This window comes from Plutella xylostella, chromosome 23 (genome assembly GCF_932276165.1).
Source record: "Plutella xylostella chromosome 23, ilPluXylo3.1, whole genome shotgun sequence".
Taxonomy (NCBI): domain Eukaryota; kingdom Metazoa; phylum Arthropoda; class Insecta; order Lepidoptera; family Plutellidae; genus Plutella; species Plutella xylostella.
The window spans coordinates 222,482-248,317 of record NC_064003.1 but is presented as its reverse complement, the minus strand read 5'-3'; the positions used below and the strand labels follow the sequence as shown (position 1 = coordinate 248,317).

Here is a 25,836-nt window from a genome sequence, read left to right as displayed (position 1 = left end):
TTCCTCAAAACCTGCACCTATACAAGCGAAACTCAACCTTATTTACGTAACAAATTGGTCCATAATCGAGCCTGATACAAAGTTGTTTACGCGCAATCGAAGAAATAGATAACGCCCGAGAACAAAAGAACCTCCGGCCGGCTACGTTTTTTGTGCTATAAATAGACTAATAAAAGTGAACATTTTGTGACAAAGTTATTAAAAGTGTTAATTTAATACGGAAAATATTAATTGTGAACATTTAACTATTTGTGTACGTGAGTCTAGACGGACCTACTTTGAAAACTTTGAACATTTGTGTAATTTCTACAAATCGGCTGTGTAATTTTCGTGATTTATCATGACATCAATGGAGGAACTCATTGATCAACAAGAGGACACTGCTATTTTAATTCAGAAGGCACAAACAAACTTCAAGAAAGCGCCTAAGGCCAGATTAACACTTGGTTATTTAAAAGTACGAATACAATGTATAGACGAGTACTGGGATACATTTAAAAACACGCACACATCCTTGTTAAAAGCTACCAAAAGGGAAGAACGGGCATGTTTACCGTACTTTATGAATGAAAGCTACAGCGAGTGTGAAGATAATTACCTATCACTAAAATCGGACATGCAAGACTTGATTAACATATTGACAAGTACGGAAACATCGAACATTTCAATGACAAGCGAACATTCTAGAATTCAAGGAGCAGGAGTATCAGTGGATGTGAGGCTACCGAGGATTGATTTACCTAAGTTCTCCGGTAATTACGAAGACTGGCAATCGTTCGAGGACACATTCTATTCGCTCATACATAACAATGCGGCGTTAAGTAGTGTTCAAAAGTTACATTATTTAAAGGCATGCCTGACTGGTGAAGCCAGTGCTACATTGAAGTACTACCAAGTCACAGAGAGTAACTACGCACCTGCTTTGGAAACATTAAAAAAGCGCTACAGTCACAAGCGACTTATAGTCAACACAATCTTAAAACGTTTATTTATGCAGAGGAAAGTACAAGCACAGTCCCCAACTCAACTGAAGGTCTTCTTAGATATAACAAGAGAATGTTTGAGCGGGTTGAAGAATTTGAACATAACAACAAGCACATGGGATCCAGTTTTGTTATTCATATGTACACAGAAGCTGGATACTGAAACTCATAAGGAGTGGGAAGAGCATGTCAGCTCATCATCATCATCAGCAAGCTTAGATGAACTACCAACATTCAAGGAGTTCTTGACGTTTCTCGAAGGCAGAATTCACACTTTAGAACTCACCGTGGCAATTCCAAAGCCGATTAAAGAACGCACATTCCACGTGGCAAGCACAGAAGATAAAACATGCGTATTCTGTAATAAAGAGAATCACACGCTTTCACACTGCAGAGAGTTTGCTAAGCTGACACCCACAAACAGAAGTGAATTTGTTAGAGACAAAGGATTGTGCTACAACTGTCTGCTACCGGGGCACCCTGTATTCTACTGCAAGCTGCAAACCTCATGTCAAATATGCCGGAAACGCCATCATTCACTTCTACACGAACGAGTTAAACAAGATGTCACTGGTAATAAGGAACAAATAAATGCAACAGAGGCAGCCAGTTGTACACTGATGTGGAGGATGAAGATAACATTTTAGAAGACAAAGAGCATGAAGTCGCAATATCTTCTCATTTCGTGAGCAAAAAATCTACAGCACTACTGGCAACAGCACTTGTGCCAGTGAGAAATGTGGCAGGCCAGACTACTGTACTACGAGCACTGATAGACCAAGGGTCTCAAGCAACGCTAATAAGTGAAAGAGCAACTCAACTACTCAAACTAAAAAGAACACAAGTTCAAGGAACTGTAAAGGGTGTTGGTTCAACTACTACGCAAATCAACCATGCCGTACAAATAGAGCTACGATCAAGAACTGAAAATAATTTCAACATCAACGTGAGAGCATACGTCATGGCCACAAGTGTAACGTCGCAACTACCAAACAAACCAATACCATGTGAAACGTGGAAACACTTAGAAGGTATAACACTGGCTGACCCCAGCTTCAATAAACCAGGAAGAATCGACATGTTGCTGGGAGTCGAAGTCTATGCCAAGATATTAAAGAATGATGTAATCAAAGGCCCACCAGGCTCCCCAATTGCACAAAACACAAGCCTGGGATGGATCTTGTTTGGAAATGTAGATGTACAGAAAGAAAATGAACAACTAATTTCACTACATTGCCTTGATGTGGATATGGATGACATGCTCAAATCTATGTGGGAATTAGATGAAAATAAACAGCGCACACTCACAGCAGACGAGAGATTATGTGAAGAGATATATAGAACAACCCACTCAAGAGACAAAGAAGGAAGATACATAGTGAAATTACCCATGAAGTACAAAGAGCCAAGAGCTACACAAGGTGAAACAAGAAACATAGCTCTCAAAAGACTACAACAGATGGAAAGAAGGTTCGAGAGAAATTCAGAGCTACAACAAGAATACAGAAAGGTTATGGAAGAGTACATAGAACTGAACCATATGGAAGAAGTACCACAAAAGGATATTGATAAACCTGCTGTGTATTTGCCACATCACGCCGTGGTAAAAGCAGAAAAGGACACCTCAAAGACGAGAATTGTTTTCGATGCAAGTTGCAAGGGCACAAACAATGTGTCACTCAATGATGATTTACTCGTAGGACCACCTTTACAAGAAGATCTGAGAAACCTCATCATAAGATGGAGAATGAAACCCATATGTCTGGTTGCCGATGTACAAAAAATGTACCGAGAAGTTATGGTAACTGAAGAAGACGCTGATTATCAAAGGATACTGTGGAGATCAAACTCATTAGATGAGGCAAAGGACTACAGGTTGTTACGAGTGACATTCGGAACATCATCAGCACCGTTCCTTGCTGTCAGAACCTTAATGCAAATAGCTGAAGATGAAGGTAAAGATTTTCCTGCGGAAGCTAAAACAATAAAGGAAGACTTCTTTGTTGACGATCTTATATCTGGGAGAGACAATGTAGAAGAAGCTCTTCACGCAGCAATCACTATAACAGAAATATTACAAAAAGCAGGTTTCATTCTTAAGAAATGGTCGTCAAATAGTGAAGAATTACTAAATCAACTGAGACCACAACAAATAAATTCTGAAACAAATATAGATATCAAGACAGAAGGAACAATAAAAGCGCTCGGGTTGACCTGGAATCGAATCAAAGATGTACTTACCTATCAGCTGCATCTGCTTCCTCCTCCTGAAACAATAACAAAAAGAAAAATCCTTGCTGAAGCTCAAAGACTATTCGATCCGTTGGGTTTTCTTGCACCTGCTATCATACCTGTAAAAATAGTCATGCAGAAACTGTGGCGCGATGGAGTCTCCTGGGACGAAGAAGTGGAACCTGAAAGAAAAAGAGAATGGTTAATGATTAGAGAAAGTTTAGAGTATGTCAAGGAAGTTGAAATTAAGAGATGGCAACATACCTGTGAAGCCGTAGCAGAAAACACAACAGTTCACGGCTTCTGTGATGCGTCCAATAAGGCGTATGCCGCTGTAGCGTACATGAGAGTCGAAACCGCTGAAGGCAACTATGAGACCAGTATCATAGCAGCAAAGAGTCGAGTGGCACCAGTCAAACCAGTGTCACTTCCAAGATTGGAACTGTGTGGTGCCGTGCTGCTGTCTAGATTGTTAAAGCAAGTTCAAGAGGCCACCAGAATACCCAGTAGCCGTATATTTGCCTGGACTGATTCTGAAATTGTATTATCATGGCTATTTGGTGATCCTGCGCGTTGGAATGTCTTTGTGAGTAATCGCGTCGTTGAGATCCTAGACAACACTGGTAACCAGAGATGGCATCACGTTACATCAGAAAACAATCCAGCTGATGTAGCTAGTAGAGGATTAATGCTAACAGAACTAGTGTCCAACACACTATGGTGGAAGGGTCCAGTGTGGCTACAGAAGAAAGAAATACAATTCACTAGACCGAAAACTCAAACAGAAGAAGAACAGAGAAAGATACATGCAACACAAGAAATGGACGTTATACCAAACTTTGAAGAATATGACACTCTGCAAGAACTGATAAGAGTCGTGACATATGCCAGAAGATTTCTAAATTTCAAAAGACACAACGATACAGAAAAATCTTTTACCACTGAAGAGTTGGAAGAAACATTACGAAAGATAATAAGTACAGTACAGAAAATAGAGTTTACAAGGGAAATAGACGCATTGAAGGAGAATAAACCAGTGCACACCACGAGCGCATTACGATCACTCACTCCATACTTGGATACTGAAAATCTCCTCAGGGTGGGCGGTAGACTCAGGAATGCAGATATACCAGAGAACACAAAACACCCGATTATCTTGGGACACAAGAACACACTGGTTCCTTTACTCGTGGCCGATGCTCATATTAAGACCATGCATGGAGGCATTCAACTGATGATGGCTTATCTGAGAGCCCGTTATTGGATCATAAGAGTAAAGAGCATAGTAAAGTTACATATTCACAAATGTTTAGCGTGCGCCAAGGAAAGAGCTGCTCAAAGAACGCAAATAATGGGCGATCTACCAAGGGCCAGAGTGACCCCAACGAGACCGTTTTTGCACGCTGGCGTAGACTTTGCTGGACCGCTCAATGTATCGATGGCGAAAGGAAGAGGCACGAAATGTTTCAAGGCATATATTTGCATATTTATTTGTATGAGCACAAAGGCGATCCACTTGGAACTCGTGGGAGACCTAACTGCAGACGCATTCCTCGGTGCATACAGGAGATACGTGGCAAGAAGAGGAAAATGCAGTCATTTGTGGAGCGACCATGGCACGAATTTTGTGGCAGCAAACAAGGAATTGACAAAACTATGGAAGGAAGCCAATTTAGAAATGCCAGATCATGTGAAAGATATGCTCATTGAAGAAGGTACCCAGTGGCATTTTATACCACCCTATAGCCCTAATTTCGGTGGTTTGTGGGAAGCAGGGGTGAAGTCTGTCAAATACCACCTGAAAAGAACCTTAAATCACAATCTTACCTTCGAAGAGATGTCGACGACACTATGTCAAATTGAAGCTTGTCTAAACTCCCGGCCCCTGTGTCCCATTGATACCGTGGATGTAGACAATATTGAAGTGTTAACGCCTGGCCACTTCTTGATCGGCGAAGCTCCCATAAACGTACCAGAACCTGATTTATGTGATACCAACTTGAACCGATTAACAAGATGGCAATTGACACAAAGATTAGTGCAACATTTCTGGCATCGATGGCAAGTAGAATATTTGACCCGGCTCCAAAATCGTCCGAAATGGCAAAGACGCAGCACAGAATACGAAGTCGGTGACATCGTGCTCCTGAAGGAGGAGAGCCTGCCCCCGGCCAAGTGGGCCCTGGCCCGCATCGTGCAGAAGCATCCCGGCCAGGACGGCGCGTGCCGAGTCTATAGTGTCAAGTGTCGTGGAAAGGTGATAGTGCGATCCGTTACGAAATTGTGCGAACTGCCAGTGAACTGTGAGTGAGATTACGTGGACTGTTAATTTGATGAACTTTTAAATGATTAGTGGTATGCATGATAGTTTTAAGTAATTTTACATAAAAGCATGGTCAATCGTTATTTAGTTTTATCACCAGTTAAATTTATTGTGTGCTTACTTTGCAGAAATTTTAATTAATTGCTTCCAAAGTAAATAGGATTAAGAGATTTTGTAAAACCTTTATGTAAGGTTTTGGTGGGCGGCATGTTGATTGTTATATCTTATACTTATTGTGATTTAAACTATTTACCTACTCATCTATTTGTGCCTAGCTTTCTTGTATAAATTTGAAAACGCACCGTGCGGCTATATTACTCATCTACTTATTTTGTATCATCAAATTCAGTGTGTATGAAGTTGGTCAGTTAGTTGCAAATAAATCATCGTTGCTTAGAGACGTCTTTTCCTCAAAACCTGCACCTATACAAGCGAAACTCAACCTTATTTACGTAACACATAGTTGAAAATTATATGAATTTGATTTCAAATATGCCTGATTGTGCATTAACAAAAATAAGCATTTATTTATTTATTTCTTAGAAAACAAACAGCATGCTTAATACATAATGTTACTTATCAAATGAATAGTACATAGGCCAGTAAAGTTTTCACAAACAATAATTTGGTACTTTCGTTGTTACAGAGAAAAAGCTATAATTACTTAATACATTTTAACATATTATTAGAACTATTCTATACTATATCTCAGTTATATTAATCTACTTAGTTGTAAGTTATTAATTTGCATTTATAAAAGGTTAATACTATAGGAACATAGTTATAAGTATATGTAAAGTATATATAAATCATTGTATTTGCTACTCCACGGCATTGTAGCGAATAAGATAAACATAAATAAAATGATGAAAAAAATATTATTAGCACCTTCCGACCGGCTGAAGTTTGAAAGCTGCACTCAACAAATTAGGAAAGGAATATTCATAAAAGGATGGAAGAATGATCAAACATGTTTTTCTGAGTGAACAAGATCAAACAGAGCTTCTTTTAGAAAAGGTGCGGTGGCGAAAAAAGAAAAACAGTTTTTCTTCTTTAACCATGTTTATCATACTAATAATATGGGAATGTAAAAAATTCTGATTCTGTGTTTTTACAAAAAAAAAAAGTAATCCCAACAAAGTCTATGATAATCATTAAACTGGAAACCCTTTGCGCGCTAATCTTCTGTTAAATGTGTGTTTTTGCGGAAAACTCTGTACCGAGAGCCGATAACACGTTCTTATCACTAGTTACTAGTTCTCTAAATACATATCTACTCCTACTAACTGCCAACTAGTCTGTTAGGTATAATACCATTCGTTAGCAGACATAGCCCTCTTCTGCTGACTAGTTAAAGTGCCATTAGGCGTCAGTGTCGCGGCGAGTCGCATCACTCGATCACAGAATCAGGAAGCAGCTATCAGGGCAGACACCGTGCACTAAACTTTGGCATGGCAGTGTTATAAATTATTGGATGCACTTTTATAAATACAGTTTGCTTTTACCATAATCAGGCTTAAGTTTTTCCAATGTAGACTGAAAAAGATTGACCTTAACTTTAATTTATGATTTTTACATCTAACTATATACATTTCTTTGTATTTAATTAAAGGTACCGCCCTATAATTAGATTAATAAGTTTTATTTTTCCAAAACTGTAATCCGTAATTAAAACCGAAGCACCAAGACGACATCAAAGGATCAGGAAGGAGAGAAGGAGTTTCTTTTTCATGTGTTTAGAAAATACTCTAGTTTTATAACTTATACTTGAATTAATAAGGATGAAATTTATTCCACAACCCAGTATACCAATTCGACGTCATATTTACGACGACTAAAACTTGAATGAATGAACATTGCAACCAGTAGGTATATATATGTCGCAGGCAACTGGTTTAATCTCCTGTTTGATTGAACCGCTAGCCCGTTCATTGGATGACGCTATTCAGTTGTATGACTAGGCCGAACGTTGATTGTACAAGCGTCACAAAACGTCCAACTAGTTAGCTGACTTAAAATCAGTCAGGTGGTGAATAAAACAAATATGGCGTCTAACAGCGAACAGCTGACACAAAAAGCACTTGTATTGTTATTTTTTGCAAATAAATTAGCTTTAAAGTGCGTTATTTATGTTAAAATAGTGTGACAACATGGATTTACCTATTATTTCACCGCCGGCGGATAGTTCCAAAGAAAAAAATGTGCTGAAACTGGATAATTATGAACAACAATATCAAGGTACGTTTATTGTTATTGTTTAGTTAATTTGTGAGATGAGAGATTTGTAACATAGTCTTTTTGTTGACTCTTGTCTGGTCATGTTCATCCTAACCAGACATTACAAAGTTGCTATACTATATCCCATTTAACGACTTCGCTGAATAACGTTCAGTCAAGACGTTGGACGTTACAGTCAACGACTTGACGAGTTGTCCTTTAGTCATACAACTGAATAGCGTCATCCAATGAACGGGCTAGCGGTTCAATCAAACAGGAGATTAAACCAGATGACTGCGACATATACATACGTATGTGCAGTTTGTGCACACACATAATTATTATTGTAATTATGGATACTCAAGTAGAAGTTCTGTTTAAATTTTATTCTTCATCGCACAAACAACAACAAAAGTTGTAACATTTTTTTGTCGAATCGCTCGCCATAAACCATTGACAAAAATCCCGACAAAATATCCAAACACCAACAAAACGGTTCGCCATCCATTTGTCATTTAAATTCAATTTGCATTCGCAACCAAATACAGCTATGGCTTTTTAAAAAGCTTTGCTGGTTCTGCTCTACTCTTGTACACGAGGCTGCATCGTCGGCAGATTGTGAACCGCACTACCTGTACAAAATGGCAAAGTCTTTCAATTTATTCGGGCGATTATCGCAGTGTTGGCTAAGTTTTCAGGAAAGTTACCAGTAGTTATACATTTAATGAACCGCACGGCAGTTAAAAAGTTACGTGAAAAAGTGACTTGGCAGACTCGCCTTGAGTCGGGACATTCTATGTTTATGTTGTACTTGTTGATGTTTCGCTCGAGTATTTGTCCTTTTCATTCTGTTTTAATAACGTGTAATGATTTTCCTAAATAAAATAAAAACAAAACCATCATGCTAACAGAATTGTCGCTTGCAATTAGCTGCAATATTAAATTGCAAATTCATTAAAATACCTAACACATATTCAACCAAAAAGATTATTATTTATTTAAATTAATGATGTGCCCTCTTTTATTCCATTTTACTTTTTATTTAACAATATTTTAAGCCGAAACTGAAAGACTCGAATGCTTTTGTTCTCAAGCTCTAAGTAGCTAGTAAGTAAGCTCCCTTTATTTGAATATGTTACCCTAACCTTAGGGTAACAGTCTAAACTTATTATTTTTTTAACTAGGGCAGTGTGACTTCTTGTGCATACGTTTCCCAGAATCTTTCCTAAGATTAATTTTCTAGGGTAACAAAACACGCAATACCCAAAACAAAATCTCTTATTGATAACAATACTTTATAAAAAGTAAGTTTGTTTCTATTTCATTTTAGACAGTCGAATATTCTAGAAGCTATTCTCGACAACATGATATTGTAACACCAAAGCGACGTTCAAAGGAAAAAAACTATTTTTGAAACAACTGAAAAGTTCTATTTGTTTTATTCAACTTTTGATAAAACATGCAGTCGAGTTAATATTTTATTTTTCAGAAGGTACAAATAAACACACGAGGTACCAGTTCCCCGAAGTGTGTGTATTTAATTTCCACGGCAGCGGTATGGAAATTGGCAATATTGTAACCCGCCGCTCCATGTACTCGTAAGCAAACATATATTTATATTGAGTTATTTGCGGTACAGTATTTTTTTTGCAATGCTTATATATTATGAAGTAGAGTAGAATTACCTGATACGTAAAACAAAAGGTTTTAAATGACCCAAAGCTTTTAGAAATTTTTGTATCACCTGTATATCTAACAGTGAATATACGTATTCAGAGGCAGTTATGTAATACATACCTCTTATCGAGAGACAATTCACGGTTTCCAATGAGCAGCAGAGAGCTCGGCAAACATGGCCGACCAGCGTGTCCTGGGGGGAGCAAATTAACGTCCCTCTATTCAATATTTACTCTACATCTTGTGCTCCAAGCCGGATATAATTAGTTCCTGACAATGGCTGCGAAACTTCTGCAGCCAAAATGCGGAGATATTGTTCCTAATTATAAAGTATTATGCATCTGATAGTTATAAGTATCTATGATAGTAGTTAGTTAGGTATAGGTAATACAAAAATGTACGTGTAATTATCCTTTGAAAAGACTCTAAAAGGCATTAAACAGCTATATTTTACATATAAGAGTGTCTATTGATGACGTAGCGTTTGTGGTATAATAGATTTATTCATCGCAATTATATTCAATTAGTGAGAGAGCCTTCCTGGTTCATTCGGTAAGATTTATTTCAACTTTGATTTGTGATGTTTACAACGTTTGGTGTAGGGCTGTGTATGGACGATTTAGATAATGTAGAATCACATCTTACACAAAAACAGGCGATAGGTACTGGAGTAAACCTAATCCCGGAATTTCCACGGGAAATCCTATTAAGGCGAAGCGAAGCTCACTAGGAAAGCTAGTAAGTTATAAAACAATGTCGACTATTGACCGAAGTCCCATTGTATGCGAGTCTCTATTCGCAACAGCTAAACACAAAACAAGCCTCCTGACATTGATTAATGTACACTTCGAGAATTGAAAATCCACGGTTTACCGATGATTCAACCTGCCCGATACTAGATAAAAGTGATTTGTGTGCTCCACACACACAACATGCATAGGTGGACAATTTATCAGTGATCAGCTATTGATAGTTTAATCAGCCTTTTGATTTTTTTTGTCACTTAACGATTATTTTTCTATGAATCTTACAAATAAAATAATAATAATTTATCTTAATGCTATAATAAAAGCACGTAAGTACCTACCTTCCTTACTAAACACGTACTTAGTAATAACAAAAACCCTTTTTATACAAACAAAGCTTGAAGAATAATGTATACCTTTAAAGTGTATGTAGTAAGCCGAGCGGACACAGCGACACACTCCACGCCACGATATCTTAAAACCTTTTAACCCTCGGTTATCCACTTGATTTATCACATTAAACTTGTGTTTATCTAGACTCGGAGCTCCATTGAAAAATTATCATGATAATACCTACATTAGAGAAGGTAAAAGCCTCGCAACATTTGGAGCTTTCTTTGTGGCGGTGTCTCCGCCGACCCTTCTAATCTAGCGCATTGTTCACCGGTCGGCTATTTCACATTCAAGTTTAATAGCGTAGCTAGCAAAAAGCCTAAATAATATCTCTTGAAATCTGTTTTCAGAAATTAATGTTCCTAAAATTTATTTTTTTGTACCTAAACATTTATTAACACGCATACTAAAACTGTGAAGTAAAACCCACTTAAGCAGATAGTTTTATTCCTGAATCCCTGCCACTTACACCTCAAAGAAAGAATTTGTTTTTAAGCATGTGATACTGAAGAAACCCTTGGTTCATTAAACTAGAATGTTACTGAAAAGTATTCTTCTTGTCGTGTCGTGCTGTATGTATGACGTGGCGGTCCACTGGGCCGCGGAAGTGTGACAGTTGCCATCGACACGACAAGAAGAAGAAGAAGTAAGTATTAGAAACCGATAACATTACTAAGAATAAAAATACAAGAAAAATCTATTCCAAAAATTGTTATCGATATATCAAACAAACTGGTTTGAGCGATATTCACGAGCGCTCGAGTGAGATCCTCCAGCCATTGCCGATACTTCGAGAATGTTCCATCAAACGTAAACCAAACAGGAAGAGACGGGCCAACATGTTGTAGACGAGACGACGTGTACTAGTTGATACTATTGGTAAATAACCAGTTACCTTATTGGTTGAGCTCTATAAATAGAAAATTATTAAATAAACGAAATGAAATGAAATACCTAATGTTAATTGTAAACATTTGATGAATTTGAGTTTGAATTATTAAACTTTTGGTTCTCATTATTTATTCAAACCCTAGGTAGGTAATCTCAGTATAATTCACTAAATTAAACCCAAATTATAGCCTTTTCATTAAATGCATTGTTCGTAAAGTTAAATTACTTTACCAAAAACTGGTCAATGCTGTATGTTTTTTGTTTTTCAGCAAAATTAAATGTTACACTTGTGAGCGGGCGAGATAGAGTTAATACGAAGTCTAGACCTTTCTGAACATTTACTGGCAAATATGATACATGTATTTATGAGCAAATGGAAAGAGGGCAGTGACACGGCTAAACTAAGGTACTTATTTATTCTCGCGCGTCTGAATCTCAACTGCACTGAGATGAAATAAATTAATACTTTTAAAATATAGTTATTCTGCACTACGCTAGGAAATATTCTAGAAATGGCATAGATTATAGAGGGACCAACATGATCGAAATAGGCGTAGGTAGGTAGGTTCTAATAAATGTGCCTCCTTCGACATGTTCTCATGCTAGAAACTAACTGTACTACCACAAAAAACATTAAGCACTGTTTAAGAAGTGTTTAAAATGAAATTTGACAGATTTTGTAGGCCTTTGGCAGAGCTAAACACCTGTTAAATACTGTCTAAGTTTTTGTGGTAAGTCCCTAACTATTTTAAGTGATTATTGTTTCCGCATGTTTATCATGAGTGGATGACGTGATTATTAAATAATAAAAAAATTAAATCTATAAGTACGGGCACCTTGCTCGGGCACTCTCAGCAAGCCCCGTCATGGAATCTTCTAGTGCTGTTATGAATTCCGCGGCTCTACAGAACTACATCTGCTCTTAGGGAAACGAACTCGCGACGTAAAGTAAGATGAACTGCAAGTGAAGACGTGCGGCGAATCCGAGACTCAACTCATATTCATTCAGAAATGTTAAATAATGTCAAATGAAACTTCGTACTTACAAGCTCTTTAGTTTCTGTGTGTATGTTTTACAGAACCATCTGATATTCTAACAGCGGGTTGCTGCTAAAATTGCTGTAATTATTTTTGTTATTTAAATCAAACGATCCGATATCTCTAATTGCATAGTAGAGTGAATAGATTTTTTTGTCAACTTTTTTTTGCTTGGCTGGATTTTAGCCTATACAGAAGGGCTAGTACGGGGCGCATTTAAGACGTGACAAGAGTTTTGCATCGCGCTCACTCACATCACGCAGCCTCAAGAGCGAGCGCGACGGAGAACTCTTGTCACGTCTTAATAGCGACCTGTGCTACAGGGCCAGTGGCTGTTAATTTGAGGTTTGCGACGTTGTCAACTAACCCAGCCCAGGTTTAGGGCACACTTTACACAAAATCCTTTTTTTACGGCTCAGTAGTAAAAGTGTGCGTTGTTAGATGCGTTGTAAAAATAACGCGCGTTGGGTGTACGAATATAGTGACACTTCTGGAACCATCCACCACCACCGCATCATTTGGTATATAAATGCCTAGACATATAAACACCGTCTCAAAGAAATATTTCATAAGTAGGTATTTTTTATTCTTAACAACCTGTACCAAAGAAAATTTATCGCAGTCACGAGAAATTTAAGTATTTCTCATACAGATCACATTTAATTGGTGCCTTTGATCTAATGTATGGCTTTCTTGTTGGTAGGTGAATGCACCCTCACATTAAGCATATTTAATAGTAAAAGCGATCTCTTGTCACAAATACAGTTGTCCCACACATTTTGGTTGATAAGCTAGGTGTTTATGCAATACTATGAAACAGTAGGTTATTTTAGGTAATAGTAGGTTAGCTAACATAGATAACGTAACTTAAATGATCTACATTGAAGAGTGCTCGTATAACGGTAGTATTGAGTGTTCCATCGCAGCCACCTGTACCGAGCCACGCAGGTATAAAGGTAGTCATTAGCGCGATGCGAGTGCGTGATGCGAGGGGGATCTTTTGTTTGTTTGCCCTCTTGTCTCTGCGACACAGTTCACCCGCACGTCTCTGCCATCCTGCTTGTAGGATGCCAATTAGAAACAGTATAAAATGCATGTGTATTATGTGTAAAGCCGCTACCGAGGCCTGTGTATGAGGTTCGCTGCATACAGCGGCCATTTTGCCGTAAATATCCTGATCATCAGCCAATATTCAGCCTACAACAGCCTCGTTCTCTAATTGGTAACGAGAGACTGAGGGATTAACGTCGGAACGAGCTGGAGCTCTAATTTAGTCCACACCATACTCGATACCCAGCGAGAGCGGAAGTCTTTGGAATATGTAGCTTCATTGACGCGTCAGTGGTTTCAGCATTATAATTAAAGGCTGGAGGGTTAATCTATACTGACGAAAAAACGAGCGCTGACGTGCAATGGGCACGTTTAATGCAACGAGGTAGAGTCGTAGAGTGACCCTCCCGGCCCGCACACGACCGCGGCCATCACTCGCGCACAGAATTACACACAATATAATATGTTCCGGGAACATTCGAGAACATCGGATATAATCCGGGACGAGCCAGCAATTTGTCAGGAAGTCGCCTCGAGCCTACACACCATTCACCGTACCTTTGCACTTTATATTGCTATAACATAACCTTTATAGTGCATGAATAAAGGCTGTTATTGTGTTGCAGTGTGGTATGGCAGGCCAGCGTGTAGTGAACGATGTAACCACTCGAGTGCGCTGCGGCGCGGACGTGCCCTGGCATCGTATTAGTTTTACCAACTTAATTGACGGTTATGTGCTCTTCAGGCCTGTTATGTTTCTGTAATTATTGATTCTTGCGAATTTGTATTGTTATTTGTATACAGGCTGGTCTGCGCTACAATAAATACTGAGTTATATCGACCTCGCTAGAAGTATGGATAAAAAACAGTACCAGCCAAAAGAGCCTAAATGAGATTCATGGTGTTTAAAAAAAACAAAGCATTGAAATTTGCATGAGCTTAAGTACGTACCTGTGTACCTTTCCTCAGGACCGATCTTATAAATTACCTTCACAATGGTGCAAAAGTTGAAAAATTTGCCGGCCATTATTTTGGAACAAAAATCAAAAGGAAAGAAAATCTGCAAAGTAATTTACATGTTTTATTAGTTGGGAAGCGGGTGAAACTTCAGCGAGTCGGTACGAAGTCAAACAAAAAATATATTTTTAAAGTACCTATTACAGCAACACTGAATGAATTTTGCAGTGTATTAGAGAATATCTAATTAAAATTTAATTATTTTATATATTTAATATTGTGAAAGTGTGTAGGGTGAAAAACCTCACTAAATTCAATCCACTTTTTTCTTCTTCTTCTTCAATCGCGCTACTCTTTCGAGGAGTCTGGGGCTGACACCAGGCGCTTCCAACCTTCTCTGTCCACTTTTTTAATAATGTGCGAAATGAAAATAATTTTTATGTAATTTGAACAGGATGCAGATGCACATTTCTGAATTATTTATATTTATGAATACTAGTTAAGTAAATATTTGTTTTAAAACTTTAGTTTGCACATTTTACCATAGGTAAGTTAGGTATTAGCCAGGATTCTTTCAGCTGTAAATTTATTTCTTGTTTAACTTACATTTTACGTATTCAAGTAGGACTCCACGCATGCAGTGGATCCAGACTCATCCTAAATTCCTAAAGCAATGAAACGGCAAACCTGTGGAGAGCCTCGTCGAAGTGAGAATTCCTCCCTCCCCGGCCTGGAATATTAATGCCTCAGAATACACCCACATACAGAGACCTCAATAAAAATACCATAAAAGAGGTCCCGAATTCTAAATGCCGAACTTTTTCCGACCCAAAAGTCTTTGCCCGGAGTCCCGGCGGCGATTGTCGGCTGATTCGTGGCCGCTCCATCGACGAGTTCGACGACCAATCATTCCGGCTTTTGTCTTCCGCCTTCCCTGAGCGACAATGGCTTATTGCCTTATAAATATTACCTAGTCGGTTTCAAATTGATGCAGTCCATCTTTTTTGGTTTTTGTAACTAATAATTGAATTACTCAATATTATTATATTATTGTTTTATTAGGTAGACTAGACATAGGTGTTGGTTGGTTGGTTGGGACATCTTCTCAGTTGGTTGTTTTTCCATTATCTACTGAACCATACACAAATAATAAGTAATAATGTTTTGACTCAATTTAGTAAGACTGTGTCTTTCGTAGACGACCGAATGGCGTAGTGGTTAGTGACCCTGACTACTGAGCCGATGGTCCCGGGTTCGATTCCCGGCTGGGGCAGATATTTGTTTAAACACAGATATTTGTTCTCGGGTCTTGGATGTGCCCGTAAAATGGCAATAGGCCCGCCCCCTATTACATTGGGACTAACATAACACTCTGGCGAAAAGTGGGTGCAGCAATGCACCTCTGCCTACCCCGCAAGGGAGTACATTAGTACAAGGCGTGAGTGCGTGAGTGCGTGTGTCTTTCGTCACATTTCCGTGCAAAATAAAAGTGAATGATCGTTGTTGGCGTCCGTTTGCAACAAAAATAATGTTATTATTATTACGATTGTTGATTTACTTTACTGCTGGTAGTAAAAATAATAAATGATATACAAATAAATAACTTACATACTATTTTCCTTTTTGCATTCAAATATTTCCTCAAAAAAAGACACTGAAAATTGTTGTGACAAAAGCTAATTTAAATGTGATCACGAATGGGAAAGCCAATCGACTGTCGGGAACTCCGAAACTGTAACAATTTCCATCGCAATCAAACTGTGAACTAGTGGTGGCGCGGCGAAGAGCGGGGCGCGGGGCGCGGGGCGCGGGGCGCGGGCGGAGTGTGGAGTGTGGCCGTTCTCACTAGAAGATATTCAGATCAGAATTCCAGTATTTCAGAGATGCAGGCCGTTTCAGTGACCGTGATGCCCGCGATCTAAGGTCGAGGAGCAAAGAAAATTACCACGAGTTATATCTGACAATTTTAAAAACTTTAATGACTCTTGCAATTAATTGTAGAATTTTACGTCGATTAAACCATTGACTTTGACTTCTTCACAAATAAAGTTATAATTTTAAAAGGTTATAAAAGTAATCAATTCAAAACATTCTATTCCTATGTTAATGAGTATTTTTGTTAATTAATATTTGGAAACCATTCAGTAGCTAAGAGGGACCCCGAATACGAGAAGGCTTTTCACATACGCTTGACCGCGAGAGTGGCGCCACCACTCGTGTGCCGACTCAACCGCTAGCGGCGGCGGCGGCGGCATGGCCCGGCGTAGCGCGTGGGAAGCGCCGAGTGGCTGCAACTAGCATACGGCTTACCGGATTACGGGCCGCTATCGGGTGGCTTCTGGGTGCCCGCTCGGTAACACAAACTAAAGTTAAAAGCGATCATCCTCCGTCGACTGCGCTTTTCTTACGTTTGCGCTGAAATATTTATGTGTGAAGTAACCGCTTTGGAATCTATGTTTACCTTCGATAATTCCGAGTACGAGTATGTCTATAATAAGCTGTACCTAAAGCCTTCAAATGTATTTACTAGTGCGATATCTCTTTAAAACTGATTCGTAGTGCTTCTTCTACCATAATTAGGTAGGATATTTCTGCATAATATAAATACTTATTGGTATGGGTAGGTACTTTGATTAATATTCTATTTCAATTAGAGATTGATAAATATGTTAAATATCTGTCTGAGAAAAAGTAATTTATCTTTCTGAAGGACTTTATAAGGGCACTCTTTGCAGTATTAAAGTTAATTGGTTTTTTTGCCCATATACTTAAGAATAAGTAAGTACATAATTATATTTCTTTCCGTCTAAGAAGATTGGGTTACCAAATGGCAAATTCATTTGAATATTAGTTTAAATTGTTAGGATCGAACATCGATGATCGAATATACGTCGATGATTTGATTCCAGTTGAAATAAAAAAATCAGAAGGTCATGGAAATTAAATTTAATTTAACAATCTCACCAACAAATAAAAAAAGTAGAATCACACGGACGATATCTAAACAAATACTAATACAAACAGCGAGAAACAAAATACACTCATTAAATACACTCCCGACACAACCGGCGATGGATAGGCTCATCCATTGCGCGTCTCCTCCAGGGTCGTGCTGAAAACGACGCCTATTATGTACAAGGAAATGCATAGATTTTGTCTTCGACATTTGGCCTTATGTTGTTGTTTTCAAGTGTCGCGGCCGTATCGCGTAGTCGAAATACATTTTGTTATAGAATCGTTGTCAAAACAAGTTTGCGATAGGTACTGTTCAGTTATTATGATATACATAGGATATTGTAAATTTCATACGCAAAGAGCAAGTGGCACAGAAAATTATTATTTTTTCAATTAGGTATTGACCTATTAGTGTCTTAGACAAATAAAACAGAGCAGAGTGATTTGAAAGATTATGATCATGAATATTTTTTGTGCAGGTACTTACTGAAAACAAACTGAATACTTTTTTCTTAGCAAAATTTCCCTCCTTAATTGAAGTTTATCGAATTACGAAACTTAATTACGAGAGATAAAATTTGATTAATAAAAAGCGGTTTCTTAAAATATCAGCTCCAACCTCTTGTAGGAGAAAATAAGTAAGTATTAACTTATTAGCGGTGAACGATGGAGACTGAGAATTGGAGTTTCCAAACAATGTTATGGAATTATTCCTACAGTCCTCTTCTTTTTAGCGTGGCGGTGAGTATCGGGCAAGGATTGGCTCATCAGATTAGTTGTCAATCGCCAACAACCCGGGGTGAGCCGGACGTATATGATAAGGAACAATAATTTCCGGCCTTATGCCGGTATAACCCTAGTTAAATAGCTTTTACACAGTAGATAATAGCTGCTTTTAAAGAGCCCTTTTGCTCTCCGAATGGACAGTAGTAAAAAAAAATATTACGTTGAATTATTTTTTTTTAATTATCTTTTTTTCTTTAAACTGGAGTGAAAAACATATGGAGGTTCTTTACAATATTTCAGGTACTTATGTCTCAAATAAATCTTATATTCCATAGTCTTTCATTTAGGTGAAAACAGCCTACAAAGCTAAATAAATTGATATTTTGTTTTACGTCATATTATTATTTACATGAATCCCCTACAAGATATGCCCGAGGAGGTCACTCTACCTCTACGAAAAATAAGTTCCGGAGCGCTGCTGCTCTAACCACGACTATCTATCTTGCTCTTATCTTGCTGTATTAAAAGTATTGGGTATATGACAGCATTGACAGCTCTCGTTCGTTTGTTTTTGTCTAACAAAAGCCATTCACAGCCCCGCGACAACAAACATCTTGCTGTAAACACGCGCTCTGCCTTCTAATCCTGCGTGTTGTGCAGATAAATTACCTTCTTGTTAATTTATTGCAGCCAGAAGCAAAACATCACAATAACTGACGAGCATAAAGTCTGTTTTCATATCAAATCACATAAACAATGTTTACCATGGAAAACAGCCCCTATTGCTCGGCAATAAAGCGAAAAATAAGCCTCATTTATGCCCGGCTGTAATGCAGGATAATGTGACACTTACGCACTGATTTATTGGACTACAACTTGACAAGATAAATTATTGTTACAGCCCACGCAGCGAGCTTCGTAATATCTGCCGGACATTTACACGAGTTATTCATAAAATATTTAATAGGTACATAGCGCGATTTACACTCTTTACGCAGAATAATGAATATTTCATTACATGTGTACCGATAATGTTTTATTGACCGAAACCAAACCGGCCGATGATACCAAAATTAAGCCAAACTGTGTTATCTACTTTTCACATGCCTTTACAACATTACCAATAGACTCGCGAGAAATGAAAAAGTTCCATTGACATTTGGAACGGCAGAGACAGGTGGAACTTTTTCAATGTTTGTGAGTGTATAAAATATGTACCGTATCCATAACAAACAGCCAAATGTGCATCTAACATAGAACTTTGATAGCTTAATATGTTATAGAGTTTTTATTTAAAACTTACGGGTTATCAAATGTTGCTGTAGATCCGTGCCGATGGCCTTTCTAACCGCTGAAGGAATTATGAAAGCCGGACTGCGGAAGGTTTTCACGCTTCACTCTATTCCACAGATGAGCGGGGGCGGGTCGACCTTGGGGTCACTACAGCATATAGCTTGCGAGAAACGAACGAACGATATGCATGTCATGCAAAGGTATCTTAATACAACTAGATATATTCGTAATAAGGGCAGTGCTCCGATGCTTAGGAAAAACGAAGTTTAGTAGCACTGCTGCGCTAACAACGATCTACATTAAGCTCCAATTTCACAATAGTCCGTTAAATCGTAACCAGGGAAAGTTTGATCAATTATACGTCATTTCCATATTAAATTCTTGACAGATGTGTCAAAAGTCAAGCAATAATCCCTGGTTATGCTCTAACCCACTATGGAGAGTATTACGCTCTTTTGTTCTTTTTCATTAAGCTATAGTGACCCCGTAGTTTCACGATGTATCACATATTGTGGGTAGTCGAATGTGAGGGCCGAGCGGGTGACGATCCCGACAAACTTTGTTTTGAATATCCGCTGCGGTTTCTCACGACCGATTGTGGAACTCCCGGAAGCAATACGCATTGGTCGGTACCGTGTGTCCTTGTTCTTCCTACCGGGATAGAAAGATATGAAGTATAACGTGTATATGTTTGATAATATTACTGTCCTTGTTTCGTGGCCCCCGCGGTGTTTCTAGGAAATCCGGAAACGTCAGGAAGTCCGTTAAGTCCGTCCCTCGAATCCCTTTATGATTTTTGTTCTACCGGATTTGGAATCCCCCTTGGTATTCGAAACGTTTCCGTTTTTAACTGAGTTTATTTTAACTTCAATATTGGAACGAATTCTGCTTACTAAACGGAGTAAAATCTTATAAATGTGCTGAGGAAACCTGCGTTAGCACGCACCCTTGGTATCGCATGGCTGACTCAATCAATTATGTTTGGTTAAAGCAATTAAGCTGTTTAGGAGTTACTCCATACACATACGAGATTTTAACCATAATTTGATTAGAGAGATTGTAGAGTATGTAGAGTTAATTTTAAACACAACAATTTTATTTAAATAATAATATGTTGGTTGTCCGCCACGCTACGTGCAAGATTAGACATAGACGACTATTTTAAACTTTACAGCTACTAAAGAGACTACATAGAGATTTAGAGAACCAATGCAAGCTTTGTAAATAGTGCGTGGAGTGATATTGCATGTGGAGTCCGCTTACCGGCCGCGCCGGGGGTCACTGTAGATTACGAATATAATACGAGTGGAACCTTTCATATCGTTGCTGTCTTACAATAGATACGATTAATGCTAAGGATACATGGAGACACCAAAAATTAGACACTCAGTGTCATCGAATGTCTGCGTGTGTCCACTGTCGCGATACTGAGTTGCAGTGTATTGCGTACTGTACTGTAGAACCGACACTAGTTTCGCAATTTGTGTCGAGTGCTAAGTGTCGTCGTGTACACTATACATTACTCACGGAGATGGAGTGATAGTGGTTAGCGCACATCTAAGTGATCTCTAGTTCGTTAGTTTTTCATATGCTGTAGTGACCCCGGGTGGCCGCGGGCCATGTTGTAGTATCTCGTTTTTGAACGAACATGTCGCGACGTCGCTGTGCAAACATGTTTTATAAATATGCAGGGATATCGGACATATTGCCTGAATGTTTGGTTTTGTTTGTGTCATCTGGTAATGCGAATACTATAAAGCTAGGCTTTTTGCCTTATCCACAAATAATCAGTTCTTCCCTTCCGGTGGGACAGCGGCTTATAATAAATCTAAAGTTCGTTTGTATCACAAATGTAAGAATAAATCGATTAAACAGTACCTATAGTATTTATAATGTATAGTTTTAAGTCTGATTGCCTCAATCACTGCTAGGTCTTTCTGACACTGTTCTTAACCTTGACCTCTACAATAATGCTAAACCCAACATGACCACTTGAAAAATAATTGGCCAACATCGTTCGGCCGAATATCGTTTTGCATAAATTGATGACAAAAATCGCTTCGTAAACGTCACACGAATACAAAATAACCCTCTTATCGCGTCCGCCGGCCTCCTCCTCCTCCGTTTATGTAGAAAATAAACTGGAATAACTCCCGAGCCAATGCCTCGAGGAGCATATTCACTACTTATTTCCATAAAGCCGGGACATCTTTAGCGAAATTGAAAAATATTTTAAATCTGCCCTCTTACAAACGAAACTATTTGTATATCCGGCAAGTTCTGGATAAATGATATTTTTCGAACGGAAATATTTCTAACGCATAACCGTTGAGGTCGAGTCGAGTAGCTCTTTGTTAAGTTAATTTGATTTCTTGTTTCGTGCTCGTGTTGATGTTAGAATCTCTTCAAAGCGTGGTACACATTTCATGTTTTTATATCCAGAATAACATGATATTTTTGCTATCAGCTCCGCAGAACATCGGCAACGCCGTCAAAGCTAATATTTCATGCAGTGCAATTGCGGAATATCGCGTAACTCTGAATATTGTATCTCGCTAAGTCTCGGGGGCGGCGCAGTGACACTCCGGCGAGTTATAGATGAGGCGGGAATATTGATGCACTGGGTACACACTTTATCATAAATATTATAAACCATTACTTACATGTTGGTCAGCAGGGCAAAACTAAACCATATAACCAGAGAGAGGTTAGAAATAACGAGTAGATTTTTTTTACATCATCATCAACTGGTGATTGTCTACAGCTTGACAGGTTTCTTATTTCATTTATTTTAAAAGATCATGGAATTTTGGTTGAAATATGCTCATGTTATTGATATTTTCATATTTATCTTTATCCAAATAAATAATTTCGGATTGCTCATAGTCTCATAACTGTGTCAATATCTGTCGATTACTTTTAAGTCATGGAATTCGGATATTCCATTCAAATGATTTAACGAATAAAAATACACTGAAATAAACGTAAGCAACCAATATTACTACTCGTATTAATAATACATTTTAATTAGTAAGTTTATTTTAACTTTGATAAATATTTTTATCTACAGGTAATATGTATAATTTAGGTACTTTTGTTTTATGTAGTATATTATTACAATTTTGCGTATTAGCGATTTGATAAAATTATACAATATCGCACATCACTATAATGGTGCTGACAGGCCATCATAAATTACAATAAGGTTTCCTTCACATATTTTTGAAATAAGTAGGTATACTGAGAAAAGTGAAAAGTAATAGGTATTTCAATAACCTTTGTGAATTTCATACCGTGGAAGCATTTGTTTCCAACACACACGAGATGAGAAATTTCATCTAAATCCCGGCTGTATGGTACCTACTAGCGCGCCCTTCACGAGTGGTCTGTAAGGCGCCGCTGAGGCAATAAAACCGTAGAATTTCAGGTGGTTGCTCCGCTCGGGGCTTTAAAGTGAAGTAAGACTGAAACTTGGTACCTAATAAAGTGTACCGTGGTCCTATTTGGGATATAATTTATTCACATCTACAGCGGAAATGGGAAGGATAAAATCCGCAAATGTTTGCGCAAGTTGTTGGCAAACATGACCGACGCATGCCTGTAATCACCTCAGTGTGTATTTGTACAGAGTTGTGATGATGTTTACTTTACAAGTGCAGTGGTCATTAATTTTTCGTTAATTAATATTTATTTATACCTACTGATTAAAACAAATTACATTAATGATGTACTGATGCTGATGAAAAAGAACTCAAAGGTATAGCAATTTTTATTATTTTAAAATGCAGTCAGTATTGCAAATATTATGGCTAAGAACTTCTCTATCAAAATCCAAAATCGTGCACAGACAGATACACATTCATCGTTTAACAATCTATTTTCAGGGCAGTTAAAAACCGGAGTAGCCCCCCAGTGTTTACCTCCACATTTATTTCCCGCGGGTTCCGGAAATTAAGCCTATATATTTGGAAAGGATCTATTTCACCGCACACACCGCGACTCCCGAGGTAGGCAAACATAATGCCGGTAATTTAAGACCAGTGAGTGAGATTTATGCGAAAGCGACAGATTCAATCTTAAATCACCCATTTCAGAATAACCCTTCTAGAGCAAAGCGGTTTATACGAGATCCTCGCTCACTGCACCTAGTGTACCTAACTTTTGATAGTTTACGAAGAAGTTTCCGTTTCCGTGTCAACTTGTTTAATACATCTTCTGTTATTTGTTTTATGTTGGTTATGTCTAGGGGAGTAAGTACTTTCATAAATTGAAAACTTCATGCATTCTTCAACGTTAAACGTAATATACCGAGAAGTCTGAGAAAATTATGTATGATCAAACCCGGTATAAATTTATTTCAGGGGTAGTGATGTAAGATTAGTTAGCCACACTGCCCATATTTTACAGGAAACCACCTCTTCAAATTCAATGGAACATCATACATTCCTATTGTACAAACTCTTATTCCTGTATTTCATCACCTAAAGGCTACAAAGTAAACTACCCCGATGTAGCCACAAGTACAGGGGGGTCACTCTCTAAAACGGAAAACTAAGTTGCAAAGCTGCTGAAGCGAGCCACGACTCTATCTCGTTGTATTAAACATGCTGATTGCTTGGCAGCTCTCGTTCGTTCGTTTTTCGCCAGTAAAGAGTGACCCTCCAAGGCCCGCAGGCTGCACCGCGCACTCCGTTCACTTTTATGGGCCATAAACCGTTTCAACAAGCTCCCCCCCCTTCTCCTGGGGTAGAGGGTAAGAGGGGCGGGACATTCGTCTCCAGGAACCAGCTCGAGGCTTTATGATAGTCCAATGAATTATGGAATCAGCTGCCGTTTAGGGCCGGCTTTATGGCTGTCAAATTCATATGTTTGTAGCCAGCTTGAATGGTGGTTTTGGTGTGTAATGACTGCACCTATCATTTTTTAAGATCATGCAGCCTTCCTTGCCTTATTATTGCTTTCTGTTATGGATTTTAACATCGCTCCACGAACCTCAGCACTACAACTAATACTTAAACATTACAAGTCAAACCTAATTATATAAGAAAAAAACACAATATAGACTTTCTAGACGAACTCACAGGCCTGCACACTTCTGCCTGTACTAAAAGTAAGTAAGAACGATTTCAGTGTATACTAATCTTAGCATCTTTGTATATTTCGTATTTCATGACTTTGTTACACCATTTCACATCACAACAGTCCGATAAATGAGATATTCAATATAAATATACTGTCTGTTTTAGACAAACATTTTCAGTTTCATTTCACAGGAATCATAAAACCTGAACATCGCAAGTTCGTTCCAACTCCGTCGTAGTCGAGTTGTAAAATTTTATCTGTTCGGCCGACTCGACTCGAACATTCAAAAGCAGTAAATTTGATCGTTTTATTGAGTCCAACTTGATTTATGACCCTCAGAATTCAAGTTCATGAGAATTTATTGAAGATATCATCTCGTCTTGCCTTGAAGATCCCTTATCCCGGAGGCTCTGACCGACATATTTCAGCTCCTAAGTAAATTCTCTCGCAATCCTCAGAATAAGCTTCGGGGTCTAGACATGAATATCCTCGTCATATTCCGAGACCTAATATTTGTCTGCAAAATATGCTAATGTAATTCACGAAAGAATACAAAGGGATATTAGGCGAGCGGAGACCGACTGAGCTAACAAGGCGGCTACGGAGCGGCCGCGATGCGGCTTTCTACCTAAAAACTCATTAAGCAGGCGAGTCAGGGAAAACACAACTTAGTTTGAATTAAAAAGAAAACTAGCAGTCTCTGCCAGCGGCTGCCCTGCGCTGCCCTGCGCCGCTCTACGCCGCTCTAGACTACTCTAGGCTACTCTACGCCTCCGAGCCCCAACATAATGAAATGGGCCAACGCGCGCTTGTGATTTCAAGTGTAAATAAAATATGGTCTTCTTTTGCACAACTTTCTATTTGTTTGTGCTTTTTATCTTTATCTCCTTTAGTTTCCATTAGTGTTGGCTAGTTGTCTCTGGAAATATAGCCACGCCACCTTTAGAAGGTAATAATATAAGCAGAATTTGCTCTTCCACAATGTTTTTGTAATATGAATGAATTTTACTTACTTACATACTTCAATGCTAATATAAATCATTATGCACAATTCTTGCTTTCCTGATATTCTTTTGCAATAAGTAATATTATATGTTAGGTGGGCACTTAACAATTTTACAATACATTGATTTCTCGATGGGAAAATACTAAATCTGAGTAAGTAATAGGGTATTTACGAGCGAGCCGTGAATATGCGACAAACATGTGAGTTCCGGAACAAAGAAACAAGGGGAGGTAATGGGGTGGAAATATTATACGAAAGAGATACCTT

At 38.3% G+C, this 25,836-nt stretch overlaps 2 protein-coding genes across 2 annotated transcripts; both read left to right on the top strand.

Moving 5' to 3' along the window:
* Nucleotides 1-340: 340 nt before the first annotated feature.
* Nucleotides 341-1,630, top strand: LOC105394290. The gene has a single exon (XM_038114304.2). The coding sequence runs from the start codon at nucleotides 341-343 to the stop codon at nucleotides 1,628-1,630; it is 1,290 nt and encodes a 429-aa protein (XP_037970232.2).
* Nucleotides 1,631-1,944: 314 nt separating this feature from the next.
* On the top strand, nucleotides 1,945-5,526 carry LOC119693381. The gene has a single exon (XM_038116709.2). It carries the CDS (start codon nucleotides 1,945-1,947, stop codon nucleotides 5,524-5,526), a length of 3,582 nt encoding a protein of 1,193 aa, XP_037972637.2.
* The last annotated feature ends 20,310 nt before the right edge of the window (nucleotides 5,527-25,836 follow it).